Source organism: Candoia aspera, chromosome 2, assembly GCF_035149785.1.
Source record: "Candoia aspera isolate rCanAsp1 chromosome 2, rCanAsp1.hap2, whole genome shotgun sequence".
In the NCBI taxonomy this organism is placed as follows: Eukaryota; Metazoa; Chordata; class Lepidosauria; order Squamata; family Boidae; genus Candoia; species Candoia aspera.
The window spans coordinates 88746025-88768918 of record NC_086154.1 but is presented as its reverse complement, the minus strand read 5'-3'; the positions used below and the strand labels follow the sequence as shown (position 1 = coordinate 88768918).

Sequence of the window (22894 nt, the reverse complement as noted above, 5' to 3'; positions counted from 1 at the left end):
GACAGTGGCCTCACCCCGGACTTGGTTTTCTTGTCGGAGCAGTGGCAACATGATCTGAGGGGAGAGTTACAGCTGTTCCCTTTGTCATGGACAGACCATAACCTGGTGGCCCTGAGATTCTCTTATGCCACCCCCCTCCACAGGGAGGCAGGACCCATTTGATTGGTCCGCCCCCCGGCGACTGATGGACCTGGTAGGGTTTCAGAGGGAGCTGGGGGTTATACCCGGTGATCTGCTGCATGGTCCAGTGGAGGCCCTAGCTGCAGCCTGGAATAGGTAGGCGGTCGGGGCCTTGGACAGGATTGCGCCTGTGCGGCCTCTCTTGTCCCATCAAACCCGGCACTTCCCATGGTTTACGGAGGAGTTGAAGGTTCTGAAGAGGGTTAAGAGATGCTGAGCGCCGCTGAAGGAAGACAAAGACTGAATTTGACCAAACACAGGTAAGAGCCGCTATTGAGGCCTACCTTGTGGCGATAAAAGCAGTGAAACGTCAATACTTCTCCGCTCTTATTGTGTCCACAGAATGCTGCCCGACAGCCCTGTTTAAGATCACTCGATCCCTTTTGGGGAAGGTGGGCTCAGTGACCCACCTACAGGGCCGTGCAGAGGAATTTGCTGAGCATCTGCAGGGCAAAATCGCTCGGATCCACTCCAAGTTGGACTCCAGGCGTGAGGCTTGGTCTGGAGAGATACCAGGGGAACGGGCTTACCCAGTTATCTGGGAGCAGTTTGATCCTGTTGGACCTGAGGAAGTGGACAGGATCCTATGGACAGTAAATGCCACCACATGCCATCTAGACCCGTGCCCCTCCTGGCTAGTAAAAGCAGCCTGGGAGGTGACATGTGGTTGGGTCCATGCAATGGTTAATACATCCTTGGGAGAGGGGGTGTTTCCGGCGACCTTTAAAGAGGCGTTGGTGCACCCCCTCCTCAAGAAGCCATCGCTGGACCCTACTGTTCTGGACAATTTTCGTCCAGTCTCCCACCTCCCCTTTTTGGGGAAGGTGGTTGAGAAAGTGGTGGTTTTGCAGCTCCAGGGGGTCCTGGAGGAAACGGATTATCTAGATCCCTTTCAGTCAGGTTTCAGGCCCAGTTATGGGATGGAAACGGCATTGGTCGCACTTACGGATGATCTCTGGCGGGAGCGGGATGGAGGCAGTGCTTCCATCCTCGCTCTCCTTGATCTCTCAGCGGCTTTTGATACCATTGACCATGGTATCCTTTTGGGGCGGCTCAGGGAGTTGGGGGTGGGTGGCGTAGTTTTATGCTGGTTCACCTCCTTCCTCCAGGGCCGATCCCAGTCGGTGTTGATAGGGGAGGAGAGATCGGCCCCACAGCCCCTTCTTTGTGGGGTGCCACAGGGATCAGTACTCTCCCCTCTCCTTTTTAACATCTACATGAAACCGCTGGGCGAGATCATCCGTCACCATGGGATGAGGTATCATCAGTATGCTGATGATACTCAATTGTATATCTCCATCCCGGGTGAAGTAAGTGATGCCGTGACTACCCTCTCCAAGTGTCTGGGGGCTGTGGGGGCCTGGATGGGGAACAACAGGCTTCAACTGAACCCTGGTAAGACCGAGTGGCTGTGGGTTAATGGTTCTTCTGTATCCAGGACATTAACATCTCTGGTTCTGGATGGGGTTGCACTGCCCCAGACAGACCTGGTGCGTAACTTGGGGGCCCTCCTGGACTCACGGCTCCTGCTTGAAGAGCAGGTGGCAGCTGTGGCCAGGAGAACCTTTGTGCAGCTATGTGCTGTGCACCAGTTACGCCCCTTCCTGGACCGGGAGGCCCTTCAAACAGTCACTCATACCCTTGTTATCTCTCATATAGACTATTGCAATGTGCTCTACATGGGGCTACCCTTGAAAAGTATCTGGAAGCTCCAGCTGGTCCAGAATCCAGCTGCGCGAGCTGTTTTTGGTGCCCCTAGAAGGGCACATGTAACACCACTGCTATGCATTGCGTACCAGTTTGCTTCCAGGTCCAATTCAAGGTGTTGGTTATTACCTTTAAAGCCCTACATGGCATGGGGCCAGGTTACCTGAGGGACCGCCTCTTCCCCATTACATCGACCCGTCCCACCCGATCGTGCAGAGAGGGCATGCTGCGGACCCCGTCTGCAAGAGAATTTCATCTGGCGGGGTCCAGGAAGTTGGCCTTCTCTGCAGTAGCTCCCACCCTATGGAACATGCTGCCCCTGGAGGTGAGATTGGCCCCATCGCTCCTGGCCTTTTGGCGGAGTCTGAAGACCTGGTTCTGCCACCTCACTTGGGGTGGAGAGGGGAATAGATCTACATGGGGATGGCTGCTATAGACCACTCCTCCCACACTTGGACTGTTTTAGATTCTTCACCACCTGGATTCTTTATTTTTACCTTTATTTATATTATTTATTATTGTATTTTATTCTGTGTATTTTATTGTTTTTAATCAATTGTTGTAAACCGCCCAGAGTCCCCCGATGGGAGGAGATGGGCGGGGACAAATTAGATAAATAAATAAATCTGATTCCACCAGGGCCCTAATTAACTGACACCCGACCATTTTCTCAAGAACCTATCCCGAGATTGGAAGGTTGGATGCAGGAGGACAATTGTCCAACATATCTCAATCTAGGAAAGGCTCACCCCTCTTTTCCTTATTTTTTACAAGAGAAAAAGGTAGATAGGTCCTTCATGTTTCTTTGTACTGATGGGTAGCTGTTGCAGAGTTCACAGGCATAGGAAGCTAAAATTACTATTCAACTATGGCCAGTGTCTCATGAAAGAAGCTAGAAAGAGGGAGATGGAGACCTTGTGATCAGTGGAAGGCACTGAGTGATGACAGCAGAAATATGAAACTGATTAAAGGCATTCTTGGTTGTTCCCATTCTTCTAGCTGGGAAACAAAAATGAGAGAGAGAGAGAGAGATTCAAAAACACCACCAGACTGCATATCTCATCCTTCTGAAACAGTGTAATCCCATTCAGAACAGGCAGGTCTATTGCCTTCATAATTAGGCCATAACAAGCACTTTCAACTTATGTGGATTCAATTTTAATATATTATCCCTCATTCAGCCCATTACTGACTGCAGATGAGTATTCTGGGGAGCCACATTACTGCACAGAAAAATAGATCTGGGTATCATTAGCATACTGAAAGCTCCCAGTTCCAAATCTCCTGATCCCTCTAGGTGGTTTTGTGCAGATATTGAAACACTTTGGGCATAGAATAATTGCTCCCATTTTGAAGAAAAATTGTCTCCAAGTAGTAACATTGGAACTCTACCTGACAGATAGGAATGGAACTACTGCAAGTTGTGCCCCCATTCCTGAATCTCTGAGTTGCTCCAGAAGGGTAATAGTATCAAAAGCTGCTGAGAGATCAAGAAGAACTAACAGGGCCACATTCCCTCCCCCAATTCTCAGACAAAAGTCGTATCTTAGGCCAGCCAAGGCAATCTTAGCCCTCTAGCTTATCTTGAAATCCTTCTGAGATTGTTCAAATTAATCTGCTTCTTCCAGGACTGAGAAGCATCACTCTTTCAGTCATTTTACCTAATCATGGGATGTCACAAACTGGCCTTTAATTGCTCATCTCTGGGAGATCCAGAGCAAGCTTCTTCAGAAGCAGCTTAATTCCTGTCTCCTTTCAACAAGGAGTCATTCTGCATTTCCTCAAGAAAGTGAATCAACATTTTGAACAACAACAAAAAAATCATTGTATCATCAAATAATTAAAATATTTATATTTTCAGAAAGGAAGGAAGGAAGGAAGGAAGGAAGGCCCTTTTTACAGACAGTAACACTGAAGTTGTAATCAAAACCACTCTAAGTATCCACGTCTATGTCAGACCAAACCTAGAACATATAAAAATTAAATCTCAAGTTCATCTGCACCAGTTTTGCTTCCTTTTTCTAACATATAGAAGGAAGGCAAAATAGAAAGTGCCACACCCCCAAAAAATGAAGTTCTAATTTTATTTTTGATGTTCCTCATCCGGGACACTCCTCTCATTGCACAATTCTTTGGATTACATACCGGTATTTCACAGCAGTAACAACCATTTCAGACTCTCAAACTCTCACAGAGCTGTTAAAAACTGTTAAGAGATGTTTTTTCTAACAGTTCTAGCAATGTGGCTTCTTGTGTTTAATCAAGATCAAATTGTAACTTCTTACACATTTGACAACTGTGAGGTCCATGAAGCCTTTGGGAACAAAACCAAAGTTCTGTGCTACAATCGGCATTTGTCAGAAGTCCCAACCTATCTACCAACCAAGCTCGTATTTTTGGATTTATCTCAGAACAGTATCCCAAGCCTGGGGAAGTATGACTTCAGGAACTTTAACCACTTGCAAGCTCTCAACATTTCCCAAAATAAAATAAAGAAAATTGAAGATGGTGCTTTCATTCACACAAGCCACTTAGAATTTTTGAACCTTACTGCAAATAAGCTGCATCTTCTCTCCAGCTCTATGTTTGATGGGCTCATGAATCTTACCACTTTACTGCTTGCCAACAATGAAATATATAGGATCAATCCTTCTGCCTTTGCCAACTTGAAGAAATTAAAGGTAATTGATTTATCTTCAAACAGATTGTATACCCTGAATGCTATGCATGCTGTCTTTAACGTGGAAACTTTAAAACAGTTGTACATCAGAAACAATGGTTTGCAGGGCTTCTCAACCAAAGAGATTATTAGTGCACCTCCATTGCTTGATGAGCTAGATGCATCCCATAACCCAATTTCCCTTATTAATATTACAACTCCAGTTTTGCACAGCCTTGTTTCACTTGATTTATCATTTCCCACTGCCAATGCCTCTATTTTATGGGAAATAGAAGATCCTTGCTTTCTACAAGGCTTAAAGGCATTATATTTAGGAGGGATAGCAATGAAGCCATCTGAAATATCTAAAGTGATCCAAATGCTGAACTGTTCTCAGTTAGAAATTATCCACCTAAACCAGTTAAACATAACTGAGTCAGACAGTCTCATAGAAAAGGTATGCCAATGGCAGCAGCATGTACGAAGTCTTAACTTTCAAGGCAATATGTTCAGAAGTGTTAAGGCAGGGGCTTTTGAAAATTGCACAAATTTAAAGTTTTTGAATATGTCATTTAACAAGTTGAAAAGCCTACCAATGATATCCTTTCAGTCATTGAATTTGTTACATTTCATTTCTCTGTCAAGCAACATATCCACTCCTGTACCAATTACTAGTCCTAATGTATCATTATTAGAAAGCCTAGATCTTCGCTTTAACAAAATCCATAACATTACCTCCGACGGCTTCAGACATCTAAATAATTTAAAGATCTTCTACATCAATGGAAATCATATCACTTCTATCTGTTCACATAACTTTGGTAATCTAAACAAATTGCAAGAACTAAATCTAGGGCAAAATGGTTTAAAAACAATCAAACAACCTTTCTCAGGAAGCTTAAATAAATTGGAAGTGTTGATGCTAATGCAAAATATGTTGACTATCATAAAGAAAGGTGTTTTTAAGAATCTTTCTTCCCTTCGGTTTCTTAATCTGGCAGACAATCAGATTGCTACAATAGAACCAGGAGCCTTTGAAGGTCTGAGCAATCTACAGATTCTTATTCTTGGACACAACAGGATCACCAAACAGACTTTTCATAAAGAGACTTTTCAAGGGGCAAGCTCTTTAGCAGATCTTGATCTTTTTAATAATTATATCAGTTATGAATCCCCAGAAATCCTTGCCAACCCACCCTTTAAACTTTTGAGGTCTTTAAACAAACTAAAGATAAACAGCCAGGGTCACGATGGACTTAAGAATTTTCCAGTGAATCTTTTAGAGGGTTTGGAGTCCATTGTACAAATCCATGCAGGCAATTTAGCCATTTCTTCTTTAGAATCAGAGACATTTAACTTTACTCCTACTCTTCAGGAGCTTGATTTGAGCAACAATAAACTTAATTCAATAAGCAGTATTTTATTCCAGCCTATATCAAGGCTGAAAGAATTGCACCTGAATAGAAATGGGCTAAATTCTCTCAATTTTTTTCTCCATGCCAACCTTTCAAGACTGACGCTCTTCAGAGCAACTGGAAACCTAATAGATGTTGTCACTGAAGAGCAAATAAGTGCTTTACCTTCCCTTCTTTTCCTAGATCTCAGGCAAAATCCTTTCACCTGTACATGTAGTAACCAAATGTTCCTCCAGTGGTCCTTACAGAATCCTAAAACTCAGGTGCTCCATTTCTATCAGTACACTTGTGCTTTCCCTCAAGCACACAGGGGAAACAAACTGTGGACTTTTAAAACATCTTCTTGCTTTATTGATCATGAGTTTACCCTGTATATTGCAAACACAACAGCAGTTCTTTCACTTATGCTTGTCTGCTTCTTTTATCAATGGAAACTGCATGTGATCTATATTTTTCATCTATTAATTGCTTATTATATTGACAAGAAGCAAAAAAGGAAGGGGCAAGGTATGGAATATGATTATGATGCGTTTCTTTCCTACAACACCCATGATGAAAAATGGGTGATGAATGATCTACTTCCAGTGCTGGAAAACCAATATTGCTGGAAACTTTGTTTGCATCACCGAGACTTTAAACCAGGGCGGCCCATCATTGAAAACATTGTAGACAATATCTATGCTAGCAGGAAAACCATTTGTATAATAAGTCGCCAATATCTGGAAAGCGAGTGGTGCTCCAAGGAGATACAGGTAGCAAGCTTTCGCATCTTCGATGATCATAAGGATGTCCTGGTTCTTGTTTTCCTGGAAGACATTCCTACTGAATATCTCTCCCCTTACCACAGAATGAGAAAATTGCTAAAGACAAAAACTTACCTCAAATGGCCCCAGGATGAGCAGGAAATTCCATTGTTTTGGCACAAGCTCAATATGGCTATGAAGACAGGAGATGGAAAAGAGGATGAAAATCCAATTTTGGCTGGATTTGTTCCTGATGAAATTCCATAAAGAGCTTACGAAATTCCATAAGTATACTTCCAGGGGGTATAGTTACAGTATGTTTAATCAACACATCTCTTTACAAATTATCATTACAAATGTTCCTATCTGCTATTTGTCATTGGGCCAATTGTTTCTTATGTGGGTTCTTTTCCTTCACTGAGAAATAGTAAAAAATAGTAGAACTTTAAGAAAAGTTTGTTTTCTTTATGCTTTCATGTTGAGCTTTTCCTGTTGATCTGTTGCATTACTAGGTATATCTGTGAACGGGAAATGTTATATCTAAAAACTAAAGTTACAATTCATTCCTAGGCATCTTTATCTTGAAGTTAATCCCATTATGTTCAATGGGTTTTATTCCCATGGAGTTTTCCAGGTTTCAGCAGATTTACTGGGTGTAAATTTTATTAAAGTCAATGGCACTTACTCCTGCATCAAATGACTTTACCGAACATCTCCAAGAAAGAGAGTAACGAAAGGATTCCTGTGCGACACTGATCAGATTATCATCAGAATATTGACTTGATGGTAATATAAGTCTACAACAAGAGACAATACAATCCTATACTCATCTGAATTTGGGGGAAATTGGACTTCAGCCAGAGATACAAAATAGTAAATAACAGAGCTAAAATGGGTATAACTATGATATCTAATTAGATGTTGGGAATTCAAGTATAAGATTACCATTCTTTCTGTCCCAAAATATATTAAGGGTAATAGACAACATAGATTTAAGCTTGTAAACTCTGTCACTCGAATTTCTTTTAAATGTATATTGACAAGTAAATAGAAACCATTAATGTAGTTGTCTTGGAGGAGAATTTGTTCAGGAATTTTGAATATGATATGGATAATTATTCAGACCTATTTCTAAGTTGCATTTATTAATCAACAGAAAGTTAATATTTTCAAAAGATTTAATATCTACAATGCATATCTGCCATCTGTATGTATGATCCCTTTCTTTGAAGAACAAAGTTGTCTATAATGGTAATAAAGTTGATAAATGTTAGTGAAGAGACTTTAAAGCACATTTTTTAAAATAAAAATGGGTTAAACAGTGTGTGAGGTAAATTTCTCCAGCATCTTCCTACTTATTCATAAATTTTGTATTTCTCTGAACTTTGTAATCTGTGTCATTTTGAAATGATATAAAATTGGCTAAGTGGAATCTTATGCAAATCATATGTAAATCATATTCCAGCATGCTTTTTGGATGACTTCAAAACAATGTGAACCTTTAATTATTTTAATGCTGTATATTAAAATGTTATGCTGTTTCCTTTTGCATGCTTCATTCTGTTTTCTTGCTTTTCTCTAGAAAACTTAATAGAAATATTCCTACAGTTTAGAACTATAATTTGGGTGTTCATTCTGAAATTCTCAAGAGCAATTTAGCTGTCCTCATGACTAATTTTCTTGTAAACGTGTACCCATGTAGACCTAGTTACATCTAAGAAAAGGTGGTTAGAAGCAAAATGGATTGCTTCTCACTCCGGATAATTTAGTATCTTGTAGTTCCTGCTATAAGGGACAGAGAAAAGAGAAGGATAACAGATAATTAATATTCCATGCCTGGTGCTACTCATAAGCAGGCTGGGAAACAGATATGCATGCCATTCTTCTGTCAGATGGAGTATAATTAGTTGCAACTCAGTATTTTGTTTGGACAAACACCCACCTGTCCAGAAAAGAAGACTAAGGTAAGGTAGAGTGGTAAATAGCATCAGAGGGAGGTTCAGGGTGGCATTACATGGGATGGTGAGGAGCAAGCTTGCCAGTTTGTTCTTCTGCAACCAATTCTACCTCCCATGACAGTCACTTTATGACTACCTAATCTGTTCCATATGCATGAAAGCCATTTTGTAAGTATTCTCATTACATGCTCCCCAATTCCGGTGTGCCCCTCAACCCCAAAAGGTTGGCCCACTGAAGTGCAGGAAAAGAGAGGTGGGTGAACTGTAAGCAATAAAGGAACACCTTTACCACCGCAATTCATCTAGCTGATTCTGTCATAACTGAGCTACCTCAAATTCTCCCCCATACTTTAGCAGGTTCTGATTTGACTCTGAACAACGTAAAACTTTTGCTTTAACTACAGACACAAATGCAGAAGAGAGTCATGATGTAATTTTAGAGGAAGAGGTAAATTTATAATTGTACTTATAACTACTGTAAAGAAGATTGAAAGCCACTTCTTTGTATCTTTTAAATTAGAATTTCTAAATTTGCTATGTATGCTGATTAGCATATATACATTTATGGAGATTTCCAATCTGCATTTCTTTTTCATTTGGCAAAGTAGTAAATGGCCACCTTAAATTTAACCCACATTGTGTCATTGTTTGCTAAATATGCCACCATTGACTGCTTCACACAACATGTTAAACCCTAAACTACAGCTGATAAACCAAAATGTCTAGATCCACACAATGGTCTAAACCACAATCTACCAAACTTGGTTTAGTGAGATGCATATATTAGGACATACCCCTTGAACCAGTCCATAAAATGTGTATGACCAAGGCAAAACAGTTGTAAATGAAAAGCAATCAAAAAGAGAAAGAAATTCCATATTTTCTCATCTCTTACGGCAGCCTCCAAACTTTCCCCATGAATTACTAATTCATTAATTATTCTGAGATGTGTATTATAATTCTGCATATAGGCTTTTACTACATAGAAAAAATTGGGCTTCTCTTATATTAAATGTCTTAATTCCTCAGAAATTACTGTAGTTCTTAATCTCATTTTATGATTTGTACTGCTGTTATTACTGCTGTTCATATTCAGATATTACTTGGATTTTAACAATTATTTATAGTTTTAAAAGCAATATAGTCTATTCAATTACTTGAAATTAATCAATGAAATATTGAACATTTTAGCCTAATTTCATGTTTGTAAATTCCCTGTTTGTATTCTATTTTCCCTTTCCCCCTCTTTTTTCTTTTCTTTTTTTCCTTTTCCTTAAAAATTTAATAAAAACATAATGAAAAAATAATGATTCTGAGATGAATCTGATCTGAGCAAGAGCCTCAATATATGGAAAGATTTAAATTTTTTACCTTACTTAGAAAAGATACCTCATTTTGAATTAACACACATTTCCAATTCTAAAGTAAATAAGCAAAGCTGGGTAATTTTTCTTTGAGAAGATTTTAGCAGCTCTATAGTAGGGGCAGAAAGGAGGTCTTTTGGTGACTGAAACTGTGTTATCAACATTAAGATTTAAACAATAATGGAGGTATCCATTAGGTGGCAGTATTATTACAGACTATTTTACATTTTGAGCAGGAATGTAGGCCCTTTGCTCTTCCACACCATATATGGACTTGGAGGCCAAGAGATGGAGACCTGTTTTTCCTGATTCTCCAAGTAGATATGAGTCAAGTTATAGCAGCTCCCAAACATCCCAAATCTAATAAAGAGCATTCACAAAAGAGAGGTCAAAAATGGTTTGTGCGCTTTTTAGTTATTGGTGATGTGTACATAATGATCCAAGGAATAACACAAATTAAAACCAAATATCTTCTGATTTAATCATAACATGATTTTTTTTTATTAGAAACATCAACCATCCCTGAAACTTTTTAAGATAGCTCTTCACAGATATAATTGATTTTTGTGTCAGCAGTATTTAAGCCGGCTGGGTGACTTTGACCCAGTCAGCCTCTCTCAGCCCAACTCACCTCATAGGGTTGTTGTTGTGGGGAAAATAGGAGGATGAAGGAGTATTTAGGAATGTTCCCTGCTTTGAGTTATTTATAAAAATAATAAAGGTGGGATAAAAATTCTAAAAAAAAACAAAACTAAAAAGTAGGCAAATTTCTGAATTATCAAAGAGCACTGTAAGGAAACAGCTTTGGAGAATAAAAGCAAACTTTTCAGAAAGAAAATAAGCAACTTGGTGTGAACAAATATACCAGATTCACAAAGCATGGCTAAATTAGAGCTGCTTCTTTACAATCATCCAATAGGAATGTATGAAAAGCATCTGCAGAAAAAATTGCTGCATACGTATTGCTAGGAAACTCTTAAAAGGCCAGAAGTTAATCAAGAAGGGGAAGGGGATTTAATTACACTGGGCTGGATGTGCCAAAATGTATAATGCTGTTTTAATAAGTGCTAACGAAGTCAAGAGGGAAAACATCACTTCTAGAGTTCAGTGGCCTCAAAAATAGTAGTGAATTAGAGGTGCTAAATATAACTTAATGTGGGTGTGTTTTTAAAGCAACTAAAGACATTCATTTACTAATGAATTATCTGTGCAATGCTATGCACCTCTATTTACAAGCAAGCTCTGAATTCAAAGGGTCTTGCTTCCAGATAAACCTGCAGACAATTTCAACCCAACCTGAGCTTCCTTGATTAAGCAGTTGAGTTAACCAAGGACACAGAGGAAAAAAACATAAATGTTTAGGGGAAGCAAATAAGGGAGTTACAAGATAGATAGATAGTCCATATCTGACAAAAAAACCAAAACAAAAGTAGCCTCTTCCACAAACATATATGTGCTTCATAGCATTCACATTCATCTCTCTGAATGATGCCCTGCATGCCAATATTGGTAAATAAAATTCTGAGAAAAAAAACGTTTTATTAAAATGTGTTTTTAATTTGCTGACAAAAGGATAAGGCAAATTAAAATATCTACTTAATAATTTCTTTGTGGGTTTTTTATGGCATTTAATGGTTAGTTTAAATGATTTTTTAAAAGTGGCTTTTCACTTACAGGTTTATTCAAAAATATCTTTAACTCAACAGTTGTGGTTGTTTCATACAGCTAGATAGTTAAGAAATAATGATTGACTTTGGCATTCTGCACATAATTGGTTAGCAGCACTCAGTGGGACAACTTTATTCATCTGCATGGGACAGGTACAACTGTGAGCATGGGGAAGTAATCTTGATCTGTATGGCTGGAAGAATTCTTCTCAATTCTGCATTTGCTGCTGAGACAGTTTGCTCACATTCTCATCTTTTTGACGCAAAAACAAACACCCAGACTCACAACTCCAAATAAAGAACTTCCATGCAAACGTGATCCTGTTTGTGTGATAAATTCGTCCTGGATTTCCTGCTATATCTTAACAAATGGTTTAATTGTATAGGACAGGTTTCTCCAAACTTAGACCCTTCAGACGATTTGCTTGTGTACCGCGGTCTGAGACAACACCAGGAAAAAATAAGGATGACCGCAGGAAATATTTCCTGAATAATGCTGACTCCAAATAAACACCACATATTTTCTGTTTTTCTGTTAGTTAGAGAGATATTGAAAACCTTTTATAAGCTATTTTGAAATTCTCTTGGAACTGTAAAATGGGATATAGATATCTATCTAGATATCTGCATATATACCCATGTCTTCCCAAGAAGCTTGTGGAGGACTCAAAGCCTTAGTAAATATCCCTTAAGTACAGAGAGTTCTATTTGGAAGTCTTTGGTAGGACCTCAAGGTATGTCATCAAAACCTGGTTTAGGGGAAAAGATATGGACCTGGCACCCCAGATTGTGTACATCTTTTTTCAAGAGGTTTTTTTTAAAGCCCTACAATGCTAGCATGTGTAACTTTTCACCAAAAGCATCAGAGGAAAAAAATAGAAAATATCAGATAGTGACCACAGCAACAACAAAAACTGCCTCACAGGAAAAGATTAAATAGATTCCCTGTTTTGCCATTCTTCTTATCAAATTTGCAATCCCTAGTATCTACTTTTTCTCTTCTAAATGTCAGGATATTTTAACTTTAGTTACAACTGAGCAGGGCATTTTTCATGCAGGTCAAGAACTAGACTGAAGCCAATTGCTTTTTAAAACTTGCGGTTGATGCAAATTGCTTGCACTTACTGTATACTATATTGTACAATTATGTATTGCTTCATTAACCAGATGCTTCCTCTTTCTTGTATTATGAAAGACAGAGAAAAGCAGAAGGACAAGGAAACAAAACCCGGAGGTCTTTTTTCTTAATCTAGAACCACAGTAAATGAGAGGAAAAAGAAGGCACTACGATGAATTGAACATAATTTTCATTGCTTATAATATATGCATAGATAAATAATGAGTTAGTAAAATAAAACAAAATGTTTATTTTGTTGAGGCATTCCTACTAGAGGACAGAAGCCTTACTGTAAAATGTGTGAACTCATAGGATGCTTTGCTCAGCTCAATCCATAACCCTGCATTATTACATTGATTTCAATGTTATTTACAACTAAGTTTGGAAAAGGTTGTTAAAAACAACTGCAGAAGTTCAATTCATCTCATTTGTTGGTATAAATGTCAGCATGGATACAAAGAAATAAAGATGTCATATATTCCAAATTTATGTATAGAAAAGAACAACATTTGTATATTTCCCACCTCTTTATTCCTGATAAGGGAGTCTGCTTGACTCTTGCAGATTTAGACATATCTATAATTCAAATCAATGTGTTTAAATGTGGATAATATTTTCCAGCACCCATTTGGAAGAAAGAAGCTACGAGAATGTTTCCAGGATTAAACTGCTAAATTTACCCAGGAAGAGAAGTTGTATCACCCGTTTCCCTGGGAGAAAACAAGTGCCACCTTGGGATAGGAGGATCAATTGCTAAAGAAGATGTTTGTCCCTTTGGGAGATCCTTAGGATGGGTTATCCCACTTGCCACCATGAGAGAGGGTGTGGACTTTACAGATGAGGAATCTGCTTATTTTGCTGGTTCCATTAAATTGTTACTTGGTGGTATGGGGTGTATTAAGGACATGGTAAAAGTGTGGGGAATGATCTAGGAGCAAACATTAAAGCAGTAATGAATGGGAGCAGATATGGTAGGAGGCTGCAACTTGACCTTTACAAAAAAAAAAGGGCTGGCTTGTAGCTGGCCTCCCCTACTCTCAGTTTGCAGTCTAACCAAGGAATTCTAGATGAGAGCAATATTAGACTATCCAACTTAAAAGTGCTCCTCAGCACCAGGCCAGTTGCTAGTAAAATCCCCTTACACGGGTTTTAATCCTGGATGAAAGCCTTGACCTAGCATATATTACAGAGACTTGACTGAAGGGGGAAGTTAATATTTTCCTGTCTACTGGGATACTCTGGGTTGCAGCAGCCCAAGGCTGGGGGTCAGGAAGGTGGTACAGCTGTGGTTTATAGGAATTCCATCTCACTGGCCAGAAGCTCTGTCCCAAATCTGCCAAAGTAGAGTGGTTGTTGCTGTATTTGGGTGGCCAGAACAGGTATGGATTCTGTTAGTGTACTGTCCACCCCACTAAACAACACTCTCTTTTCCTTAGCTAGCCAGGGTAATCTCTCACGACCCTAGAGCTCTTGAACTGGGAGATTCCATTGTCCTTACCAAAGTTGTTGAATCAGGAGTGGTTCCAAAGTCCATCTGCTGTGATGACTGTAGATCTATAGTAATTGTTATCTGGCTCCATGGATGCAGCAAGACATCTGCTGAATTTGGCATTCTGGCTTGTGTTGGTGTTCTGAGATGGAAGAGCTCTCTGTTGTCATGGCCAGATTGCTTTCTGGCCAGTTTTAGACTGCAATTGCAGTAAACCTCTGCAGAAGTGATGAGTTAATTAACCTAGTTGCCTGATAGATCTGGAAGTTTTTTGATGCATTTGGGGAGCTTCTAATCTGTTGTTAATACTCCTGAAGCTCTGCTTGATCTGTGGAATGTAGAAATGGACTGGTCACTTGTGCTATCACTGCTAACCACCCTCTTCCTTCCAGTAGAGCTCAATCATCAGTTTCTTGGTTTACCAGGCAGATAAGAGTGAGGACATGGATGGGCAGAAGGTTAGAATGCAAATGAAGGAACTCTCACAGTGAATTGGTTTGAACATGGAATAACTCCTTTCTTCAGGCTGGCTTGAGATCATACTCTGTGGTGAGTAGCAAAGAGGGCTACTCTTCTGTTTCCATTACACCTGTACAGAACAGGCCAGTGATACTATAGCACCCTGGGTCTATTTTCTGTCAAAATGCTGGGAGAAGGGAATCTGGAACAGATGGAAACTGACTATAAGCAATTTTTGTCATTCTTTGTGCACAAAGTTGATCTGATTCACCTTAATTTGGACTCCTTAGGAAGTAAGCTTGGTAACTGCCTGTCAGATTTTAAGAGACTTCCTTTCAACTTGTAGAGCTTCAGGTAGACAGGGTGTGTGGAGAAATGAGGACTGCTACTATTTTACTTGATCCTTGCCTTATTGGCTGATTAAATCAGCCCAGCTGAGACTGACCCATACCATAGTTAAGGGAGGTGATCAATGTCTCTTTGAGTGCAGGATGTATTCCTATATACCACTAGTCATAAAATAAAAACCCAACACCCTTTATTTAAAAAGCTATCCATTGATCCAGAAAACCTAATTATAGTCCAATCTCAAATATTCTATTTTGTGGCAAGGTGATTGGGAATGCAGTGAACTGATTTTCTGGATGCATTTCAATTGGGATTTCATCTGGGATATGGTACTGAGGCTGATTTGGTCTGCTGTATGCTGGAAATTGGATGATGGAATGCAACCCTGGTAGTGCTCCTGGACCGCTTAGTACCTTTCAATACCATCAGTCATGGTATCTTTGGAGGCACTGCTTTGCTGTGGTTCTAATCCTTCCTGTGAGGTCATACCCCAATAGTTTCATCTATTATTATATAGGAAAAGACCTCCCATGTGGCATCCAGACCATGGAAACATGGCCCCCACTCTTCAAGCATTTAGGTAGTTGGCAAAACACATCTTTCTGCCACGCCTTTAATTGCTGATTGTTTATTAGGATTTTAATAGCTTTGTTCCTGTTTTGTATTTTCTTTACAGCCAGGTTGCCCTGATTGTTAAATAGATAAATCTGGTAAGAATTTAACAATAAAATAAAATTCTACATAAAGCAATGCTGCATGTGTTTTTTTTCTAATATCCTACATGACTATCCTCTTTCTTCTATTTTGTACTACCTTTTCTCATCTCCATTCTTCTGATACATCATTGGAAGTCCAATCTGAAAGGTTAAACTGGAATAGCTTGATATAGGTTACGTTGTGGTGCAAAAGTATGTTGACAGCACCTCTTAATACAAAATGTCTATTCATCTCTAGTTTGACTATGAAGGTGGTTCCACCCCTTAATTCCTCAAATGCACTTTGAGGAAAATCTATGATGGTCTTCACTGTCGCTGACTTATCAGGGAACTAAAATCAGTGTTCTGCCCCAAGTTGTCACAGATTCTGCAACAGCAGCAACAAAACCACATCCATTCCCTGCTAAAAGAAAGAAAAGCAAATTACCTCTACTCCAGCCCATACAAACCCTTCCTTTATATTGTGCTTATTTGTTTACCTATATGCACAACGATCTGAGCAATTCCTATGAGGGGGAGCTGAAAAGCTGTCAAACTGTATTTCCCCTTGAAAATTTGGTTAGTATGGCTTTAGCGCAGAATGTGGGGTAAGCAAAAGTAGGGAATCACCAGAGTTGCAGCATCTCAAAAACAAATGACTTTCCCAGCAGTTTCAAATAATTGGCTGAGTTGTAGAAGAGGAATCACAGCCAGTCCTGGAGCAATGAAGACATTTGGGAACTGACTTCAGGTCCTAGAATGAATCTTCTTGTGGAGAAAGAAGGATAATTTCCCATTTCATTTTTCAAGATGATAAACATTCTCTTTCTTGAGCTACCCTATCAGAGCTGCAAAAATCTGAGTTTTCATTATTTCTTTGGTGCCATCTAGAGGTTGACTAGATTTTTGCAGCTATACATATGGTAGCTCCATTCTTTCATCTTAAAATTTTAAAAAATATGCTCACTATTCATGTTACCAAATATTAGGAATTAAGTAAATTGAAACTGGAGTAAATGACACATCCCAAATGTAAGATTTTGTTTTACTGAGAAGAAAAACAAAACAAAATAAAACTAAATACAAAAAGTATTTCAGCTATTTTTGCCATGTGTGCATATTGATAACATGGGACAAGTTAAGAAAAAAAAATGTACATTGATACTATCACCTCAATAAGCTCTGCAAGGAATATAAATCTATAATAACTTCAAGCACTTTGAAGTATAGTGTCACAGAAATACCAATGATTAAATAAAAGCATTAGAATTAAGATGTCTTTGTTGTTTTGTTGTTGCTTAGCTTTACTCTGTAGAACTGCTTTGAAAATCTTTCGTTGAGTACTAGCATCTGTCTGTGTCTATCTTTCCCTGTGGCAGCCCTTCAAGTATTGGAAGACCACTATCATGTCTCCCCTTAGCCTTCTCTTCCTTAAGCTAAACTTAGTCCTTTTAACTGTTCTTCACAGGATTTTGTACCATCCTTGTTGCTCTTCTCTGCATTCTTTCCTCAGTGATTCTGCCCATTGCGTTACCTGCTGCATGCTATATGCATAATATAGTCTTCTTGGTTTTGTCATGGGTATTTGTTTTATAATACTTATAACCCACCCCAATCCCAAAGGATTCTGGGTGGTGTAAAACCAGCCATTATGGCTGCAAACTGTGGCTTGTGTTATCTAAGCCCAGCCATGCTCGTTCTATACAGTTAAACAATTCATGGCTTAGTCACACAGTCATTTCCAGTCCCAGCCACTGCAAACCCACAGCAATGCTCTTTCACACATCTTCCTCACCTGAACTTGCTTCCAGTACAGGTAGTCCTCACTTAATGACCATTCGTTTATTGATGGTTCAGACTTAAGAGGTGCTGAAAAAACTGACTTACAACCAGTGCGCACGCTTATGACCGTCGCAGCGTCCCCGTGGTCATGTAATCACGATTTGGGCGCTTGGCAACCAGTTCACATTTATGACTGTCACAACATCCCATGGTCACATGATCAGCATTTTCGGTCTTTCCAGCTGGCTTCTGGCAAGCAAAATCAATGGGGAACAGCATAATCTGCTTAACGACCATGTAGCCCACTTAATTACTGCAGTGATTCGCTTAATAACCACTGCAAAAAGGTTGTAAAATCAGGTCAGATTTGCTTAATGGCCACTTCATTTAATAACTAAAATTCTGGTCTCAACTGTGGTCATTAAAAGAGGACTACCCAAATGCCTTATCCAGAATGATAACCTTCCAGACCGACTTACCCAGATCAGGTCTATCCTTCCACTCTATGCCCTCCCACAAGATGTTAAGGGGAAAGGAATCAGGAAACAGGCCTCCTTGAGGGCAGCCCCCTTTTTTCGGAATAGTTTGCTCCACCCCAGGTTAGGATGGGGTGTTCTTTTCTGGGAAAGGAGACAAAATCATTGCATCTCCAACAGGCCTTTGTTTTATTCTCTTCATTTTTAATGTTTTATTGTTCATGGTTTTACTTTATTGCTAGCCACATAAAATCTTAGGGAGAATTATATATACATGTATAAATAAATAATCATTGCATTATTCTAGGAATCATAATGGAAGTATCCGAACAATGCTATAAACATCCATTTATTTTTGAAAATTTCAGTCCATTATTCATTTACCCCCTCGTTTTGGATAGAAAACAATGATCACATCTTGTACCTCAGGGAAGGAGCAGTGATTAATTTTTGCTGAATTAATACAAAATATTCGTACAGTAAGTTTCTTTCCTTTCTCTATGAAATAGCGTGGTTCTCCCATTTCTGGGTCACAGTTTTGTATACCCCTTTACCTGAGAAAAAGTGTTGATGAACGTATGAGAGCAGTATATAAACACTATATAACTGACGGCACAAATTGACCTAATCTAGTTTACCAGCATACTACAATCACCCGATTCTTATGACAGATTCCCAAAGCCCCTTTGCTTCGGAAAGCGCATGCGCATAGCCGCCCTTTTTGTACTTGAATGATACAGTAACAAACCTTTTTTGCATATGTGGAACGATGGTAACTGCGTAATTCTAATTCCCTGTCACAGAGGGCGGGGTTTCTCCTCTTCAAAGAGTAAGTTCGCCGCCTTTTGCGCACGCGCATGTTTTGAACCAGCCTCGCCCTGCCAAGGCGTTAAGATCACGCACACTTCCTGCTTGTCCTCTTTTCCTCCCTTTGGGAGACGCATGCGCAGGCTGGTGTTCTCCCCAGTTTCCCAGAGTACTCAGCGCGGTGAAGAAGCGTCGGTCGCGGGCTGGAGGCATTTTGTGTCCTGGATATCGGCAGCGAGAAAGAAAGCGAGCGAGCGACAGACAGACAAGATGGCGGCGGCCGAGTGAAGCGCCAGTTGGTGGCGGCGGACGGACGGACTCGCTTGGGCTTTCTTTTCCCTCCCTCCCCTGCCCCGAAAGCGCCTGTTCCTGAGAAGGGAAAAGCGCGCTGACAGCCGGGAAAGTGCGTGGGACGTCCACTATCCAGAGAGGCCTAGCGCGAGCAAAGCCGCCGAGACCAAAGCCCTCCCCTCTTCGCCCTCCCCTGCCCCGTCCCTGGCCGTGGTCGAGCAGGAGCTCCCCGAAGAAGAACTCGCAGGCTCTCAGCTTGGGAATAACCCCCCTCCCCCACCCCCTCTGTCGCCATGGCAAGCAGCAGCGGCTCCAAGGCCGAGTTCATTGTCGGGAACAAATACAAGCTGGTGCGGAAGATTGGTTCGGGCTCCTTCGGGGACATATACTTGGCCATCAATATCACCAATGGGGAGGTAAGGGCCGGCGGGTGCCCGGGCCTTTCCTTTTCCCTCCTTCGATGTCCGCTGTCTCGCCAGTAGATAGAGGTCGCGTTCACTCAAACGGGCTCTCACGTGCGCGCTGGATCCGGCCGGGTGTCCGTTGCGTGGGAAGGGTGGGGGGAGCTGTTCCTCTCCAAATGGGGGCTCTCGTAGAGTTATCCCAGGTTGCACTTTTGAGGTCTGGTCATCGTCCTCTCTAATTAGGCTGAGTATGCTCGGAGAGTGCCGTCGGACTTCATTCCCGTGATTTAATTTTGCATTTTGTCAACGTTTAAAGCAAATGTGGGTACATCTGCCAAATAGGAACTTAAATTATGTGGGCAGAGGATAAAAAACTAAGTGTGGATGTGGGATTGCAGTGTTTCATTCAAAGGATTGGGAAATGCCCCCTTTCACATAAAATGTCCACATTTTGTGTAGTGATGTATACTAGCACTGTATAGGCGCTTTCATTTTTTCCGGGAACCAGTATAAAAATACTCTTGTAGAAAGATTGCACTCTTTTTTATGTAGTCACACTGATAGGACATGATTTTAAAATATTGCAGAGTAACTTTAGGTGCCTGATAGCATTCTTTTCAAGAATGGATTTCTGTACAATTATTATCATTGTGTAGAATATGTTCACAGAGGTTGCTAATCCTGAGGATGATATAAATAATTTTCCCTATCCTCAGTTTTTGTGAAGCAGGGAGATGTAGCCCTCTTAATCAGTAGGACTGTTGACCCATGTCTCCTTTTCCACTGTAGGAAGTAGCTGTGAAGTTAGAGTCACAGAAGGCCAGGCATCCCCAGCTGTTATATGAAAGCAAACTATACAAGATTCTGCAAGGGGGAGTTGGCATCCCTCACATAAGGTAAGAACTATAGCTTTAGGCAGGTAGAATATTTACTATCACTTTTCTCTCAAAGGATCAGTTTATTTTGTTCTGCATTAGAGGAAGTGTTATATGTTACTGAGTGTTGTGATAAACTACATCTATAAAAGAAGTTGAGGGCTCCTTTTCTTTTGGCTGCTTCATACCCCCCACCCTAAGTTTCAGGGGCATTCTCTGACCATTCTCTGAAATACAAGGGGTAGCTGGCAACTCCTGGGATGTACCAATGGAAATGGCTGCTCTCTTTTGTGTTTTTGTTCCAACATGTCTTCCTCCTTTGCTCAGAAAATGGCGGATGTCAGTACTTTAACGTTCCTGAGAAGTAGGGCATGCTATTTCTTTCTATTCCCTTCTAATATTAATGTGATATTCAGAAAAAAAAATGGGCTTGTGAGTACCAGGGAGAGGAAATACGTGGAAGCCCCTTTCTGTTACTGAGAACATGTACATCACTGAACTAATTATACTCTCTTGTTGAAGCAGCTGCTTTCTTCCCCCCCCCCCCTTTGGAAATCAACACTTTTCTAGAATTTTATTGTGAGGTATATTTGAATGCTTGATTTTGGAAATGGGAAGAATTTAGTATCTAGACAAGAGAGGAAATGCATTGAAGATTTAAGGAATCTTTACATATAAAAACACTTTATAGCATCTGAAAGTTTTACAACAACTGTTGATCTGTGCCATAGATATCTGAAAAGAAATGTTTGGGGTTTAGTATTGAATATTGCTAGTATTAAATTACAACATGGAAGTATGTAGATTGTTAAAGAAACTGCAAATTTACTTTTTAAAATCCTTTGTGGAAGAGCTTTTCTGTTTCTCTTATAGATATTGCACTGTGTTATCTGCCATTTATACCTAAGCTTTTGATTGTGCTGGCAAAACTTGATTTTTTTTGAAGTTGCTACTTACAGTTACTCAGAATTACTTTTCTACATATAAATAACTTTTGTCATTTTAAACTACCGGGATAGGAAATGTTGATGTCTTTGCCGTGAGAGGAGGCTGTATAATTGTGAAATTCATAAACTGCAAGGAAGTATTATGACATAAAGCTGTGTCCTTTACAGAATGAATATGGGAATATTTGATGACACATTTACATGAAGCAACTACTCCCTTCCTTATCCCAGATGTAATTACACTACTTAATTAGGATGATAAAATTGTGTATTGTGTAACATTTTTCTGTTCTGTCTTTTGTTTTTAGCTTTGATAAAGTACTCTGTTCAGGCCTGTCCTATGTTAGGTATAATTATAATCATCTACAGTTGGGTGATTTTGCTTAAAAATCAGTTTGGAGTTGCAGTACAAAGTTTGCAAGAAATGTCGCAGAGGCATTTAAGCCATTTAGATATCTTGAATTTTTTATGCGTTGTACATAATTTAAGGCAATTGACATCTAAGTGCTTATATAAGTAAAAATGAATGAATTAGAGTACACACTCTATATCATATACAAAATATGCTTTGGTTAATTTAATACTTTTCATGACAGTCTTCATTAATAGATACATTTTATGGGACAAAACATTATTTTTGAGAAAGGATGCACAAAACAGTTTAGACTCAAAACAAAACACATGTTCACTAAGTTTTGGTTCAAATACAAACCAAAACATGGCTGTTTTCAGTGGAAGATGTCTTGCCTTTTAGAATAGAGTGTTATACTTTGAATTTTCCTTACTAGGTTGGTAGATCAGAAGGACCTGTTGTGCCCATGTTACTGTTGGCTTAGGGCAGGGTGATCTGGAGTTGAAGTTTTGGAACAGCAACAGGCATTTTAAGGAACCCATTCCTCCAACTGCCTAGAAATTAAACCACTGCTTTTGGGGGGGTAAAGATTCCTGTAGGGAAGTTGGACTTCATGTACCTTTGTCACATGCATAATCTTTAGAAGAGCAGGTGGAATGTAAATGCAAAAAGTATTAGTATAATATAGGTTTGATTGGCCCACTGATTTGCATCGCTGCTTGAACATAGGCTCAAAAACATAGTTTTTGTTTATAAAAGCATTTTAAAAAGCAGAAAGGGAAGCTCTGGTTGATTGGCTTGCTGATCTTTTATCTTCACTATTGCACTCTATAGTCTCTTGAAACTATGTGTGGTGACTTCAGATGTTTTTAAAAATGCAAAATACTATGCTGATTAGCTTGCTAGGTGGATTGATGTGCTGTGCATTCTGTTTATGCTCTTGTGCAGTATTGATTTAGTAAGCAGTGCATTTTGCTATAAGGGGATATTCAAACTTGTGGATTTGACAGCTTGCTATTGTTCTGTCCCCTTCAGCCATTAAAGCATCAAAACAAGAGTTCCTTTGCTCAGCAAGTATGTCTATACAATTTTTGTGATTTTTGTATTTATTTTTTGAGTGCTTCTGAGGATATAAGTGCAATTACTTTTAAGATGCAAA

General features: G+C 39.7%; 2 protein-coding genes across 5 annotated transcripts in view; both read left to right on the top strand.

Annotated features, from left to right (window-relative positions):
• Window positions 1–4093: 4093 nt before the first annotated feature.
• Window positions 4094–6971, top strand: LOC134490017 (toll-like receptor 13). Its single transcript, XM_063292897.1, has one exon. It carries the CDS (start codon window positions 4104–4106, stop codon window positions 6969–6971), a length of 2868 nt encoding a protein of 955 aa, XP_063148967.1. The 5' UTR covers window positions 4094–4103.
• Window positions 6972–18955: 11984 nt separating this feature from the next.
• CSNK1A1 (casein kinase 1 alpha 1) overlaps window positions 18956–22894 on the top strand; it is a 48002-nt gene continuing 44063 nt past the window's right edge. For 2 of the 4 annotated variants that reach the window (XM_063292420.1, XM_063292419.1), the window contains exons 1-2: window positions 18956–19573; window positions 20351–20457. In XM_063292420.1, coding sequence (XP_063148490.1) covers window positions 19451–19573; window positions 20351–20457 — 230 coding nt within the window. In that variant the 5' untranslated portion in view covers window positions 18956–19450. The remainder of the gene's footprint in view (window positions 19574–20350; window positions 20458–22894) is intronic. The other 2 variants (XM_063292418.1, XM_063292421.1) reach the window with 2 other exon arrangements.

What these genes read in the sequence shown, in the direction of transcription:
- LOC134490017 (XM_063292897.1), top strand. Translation starts at nt 4,104, where the DNA reads ATGTTTTTTCTAACAGTTCTAGCAATGTGGCTTCTTGTGTTTAATCAA.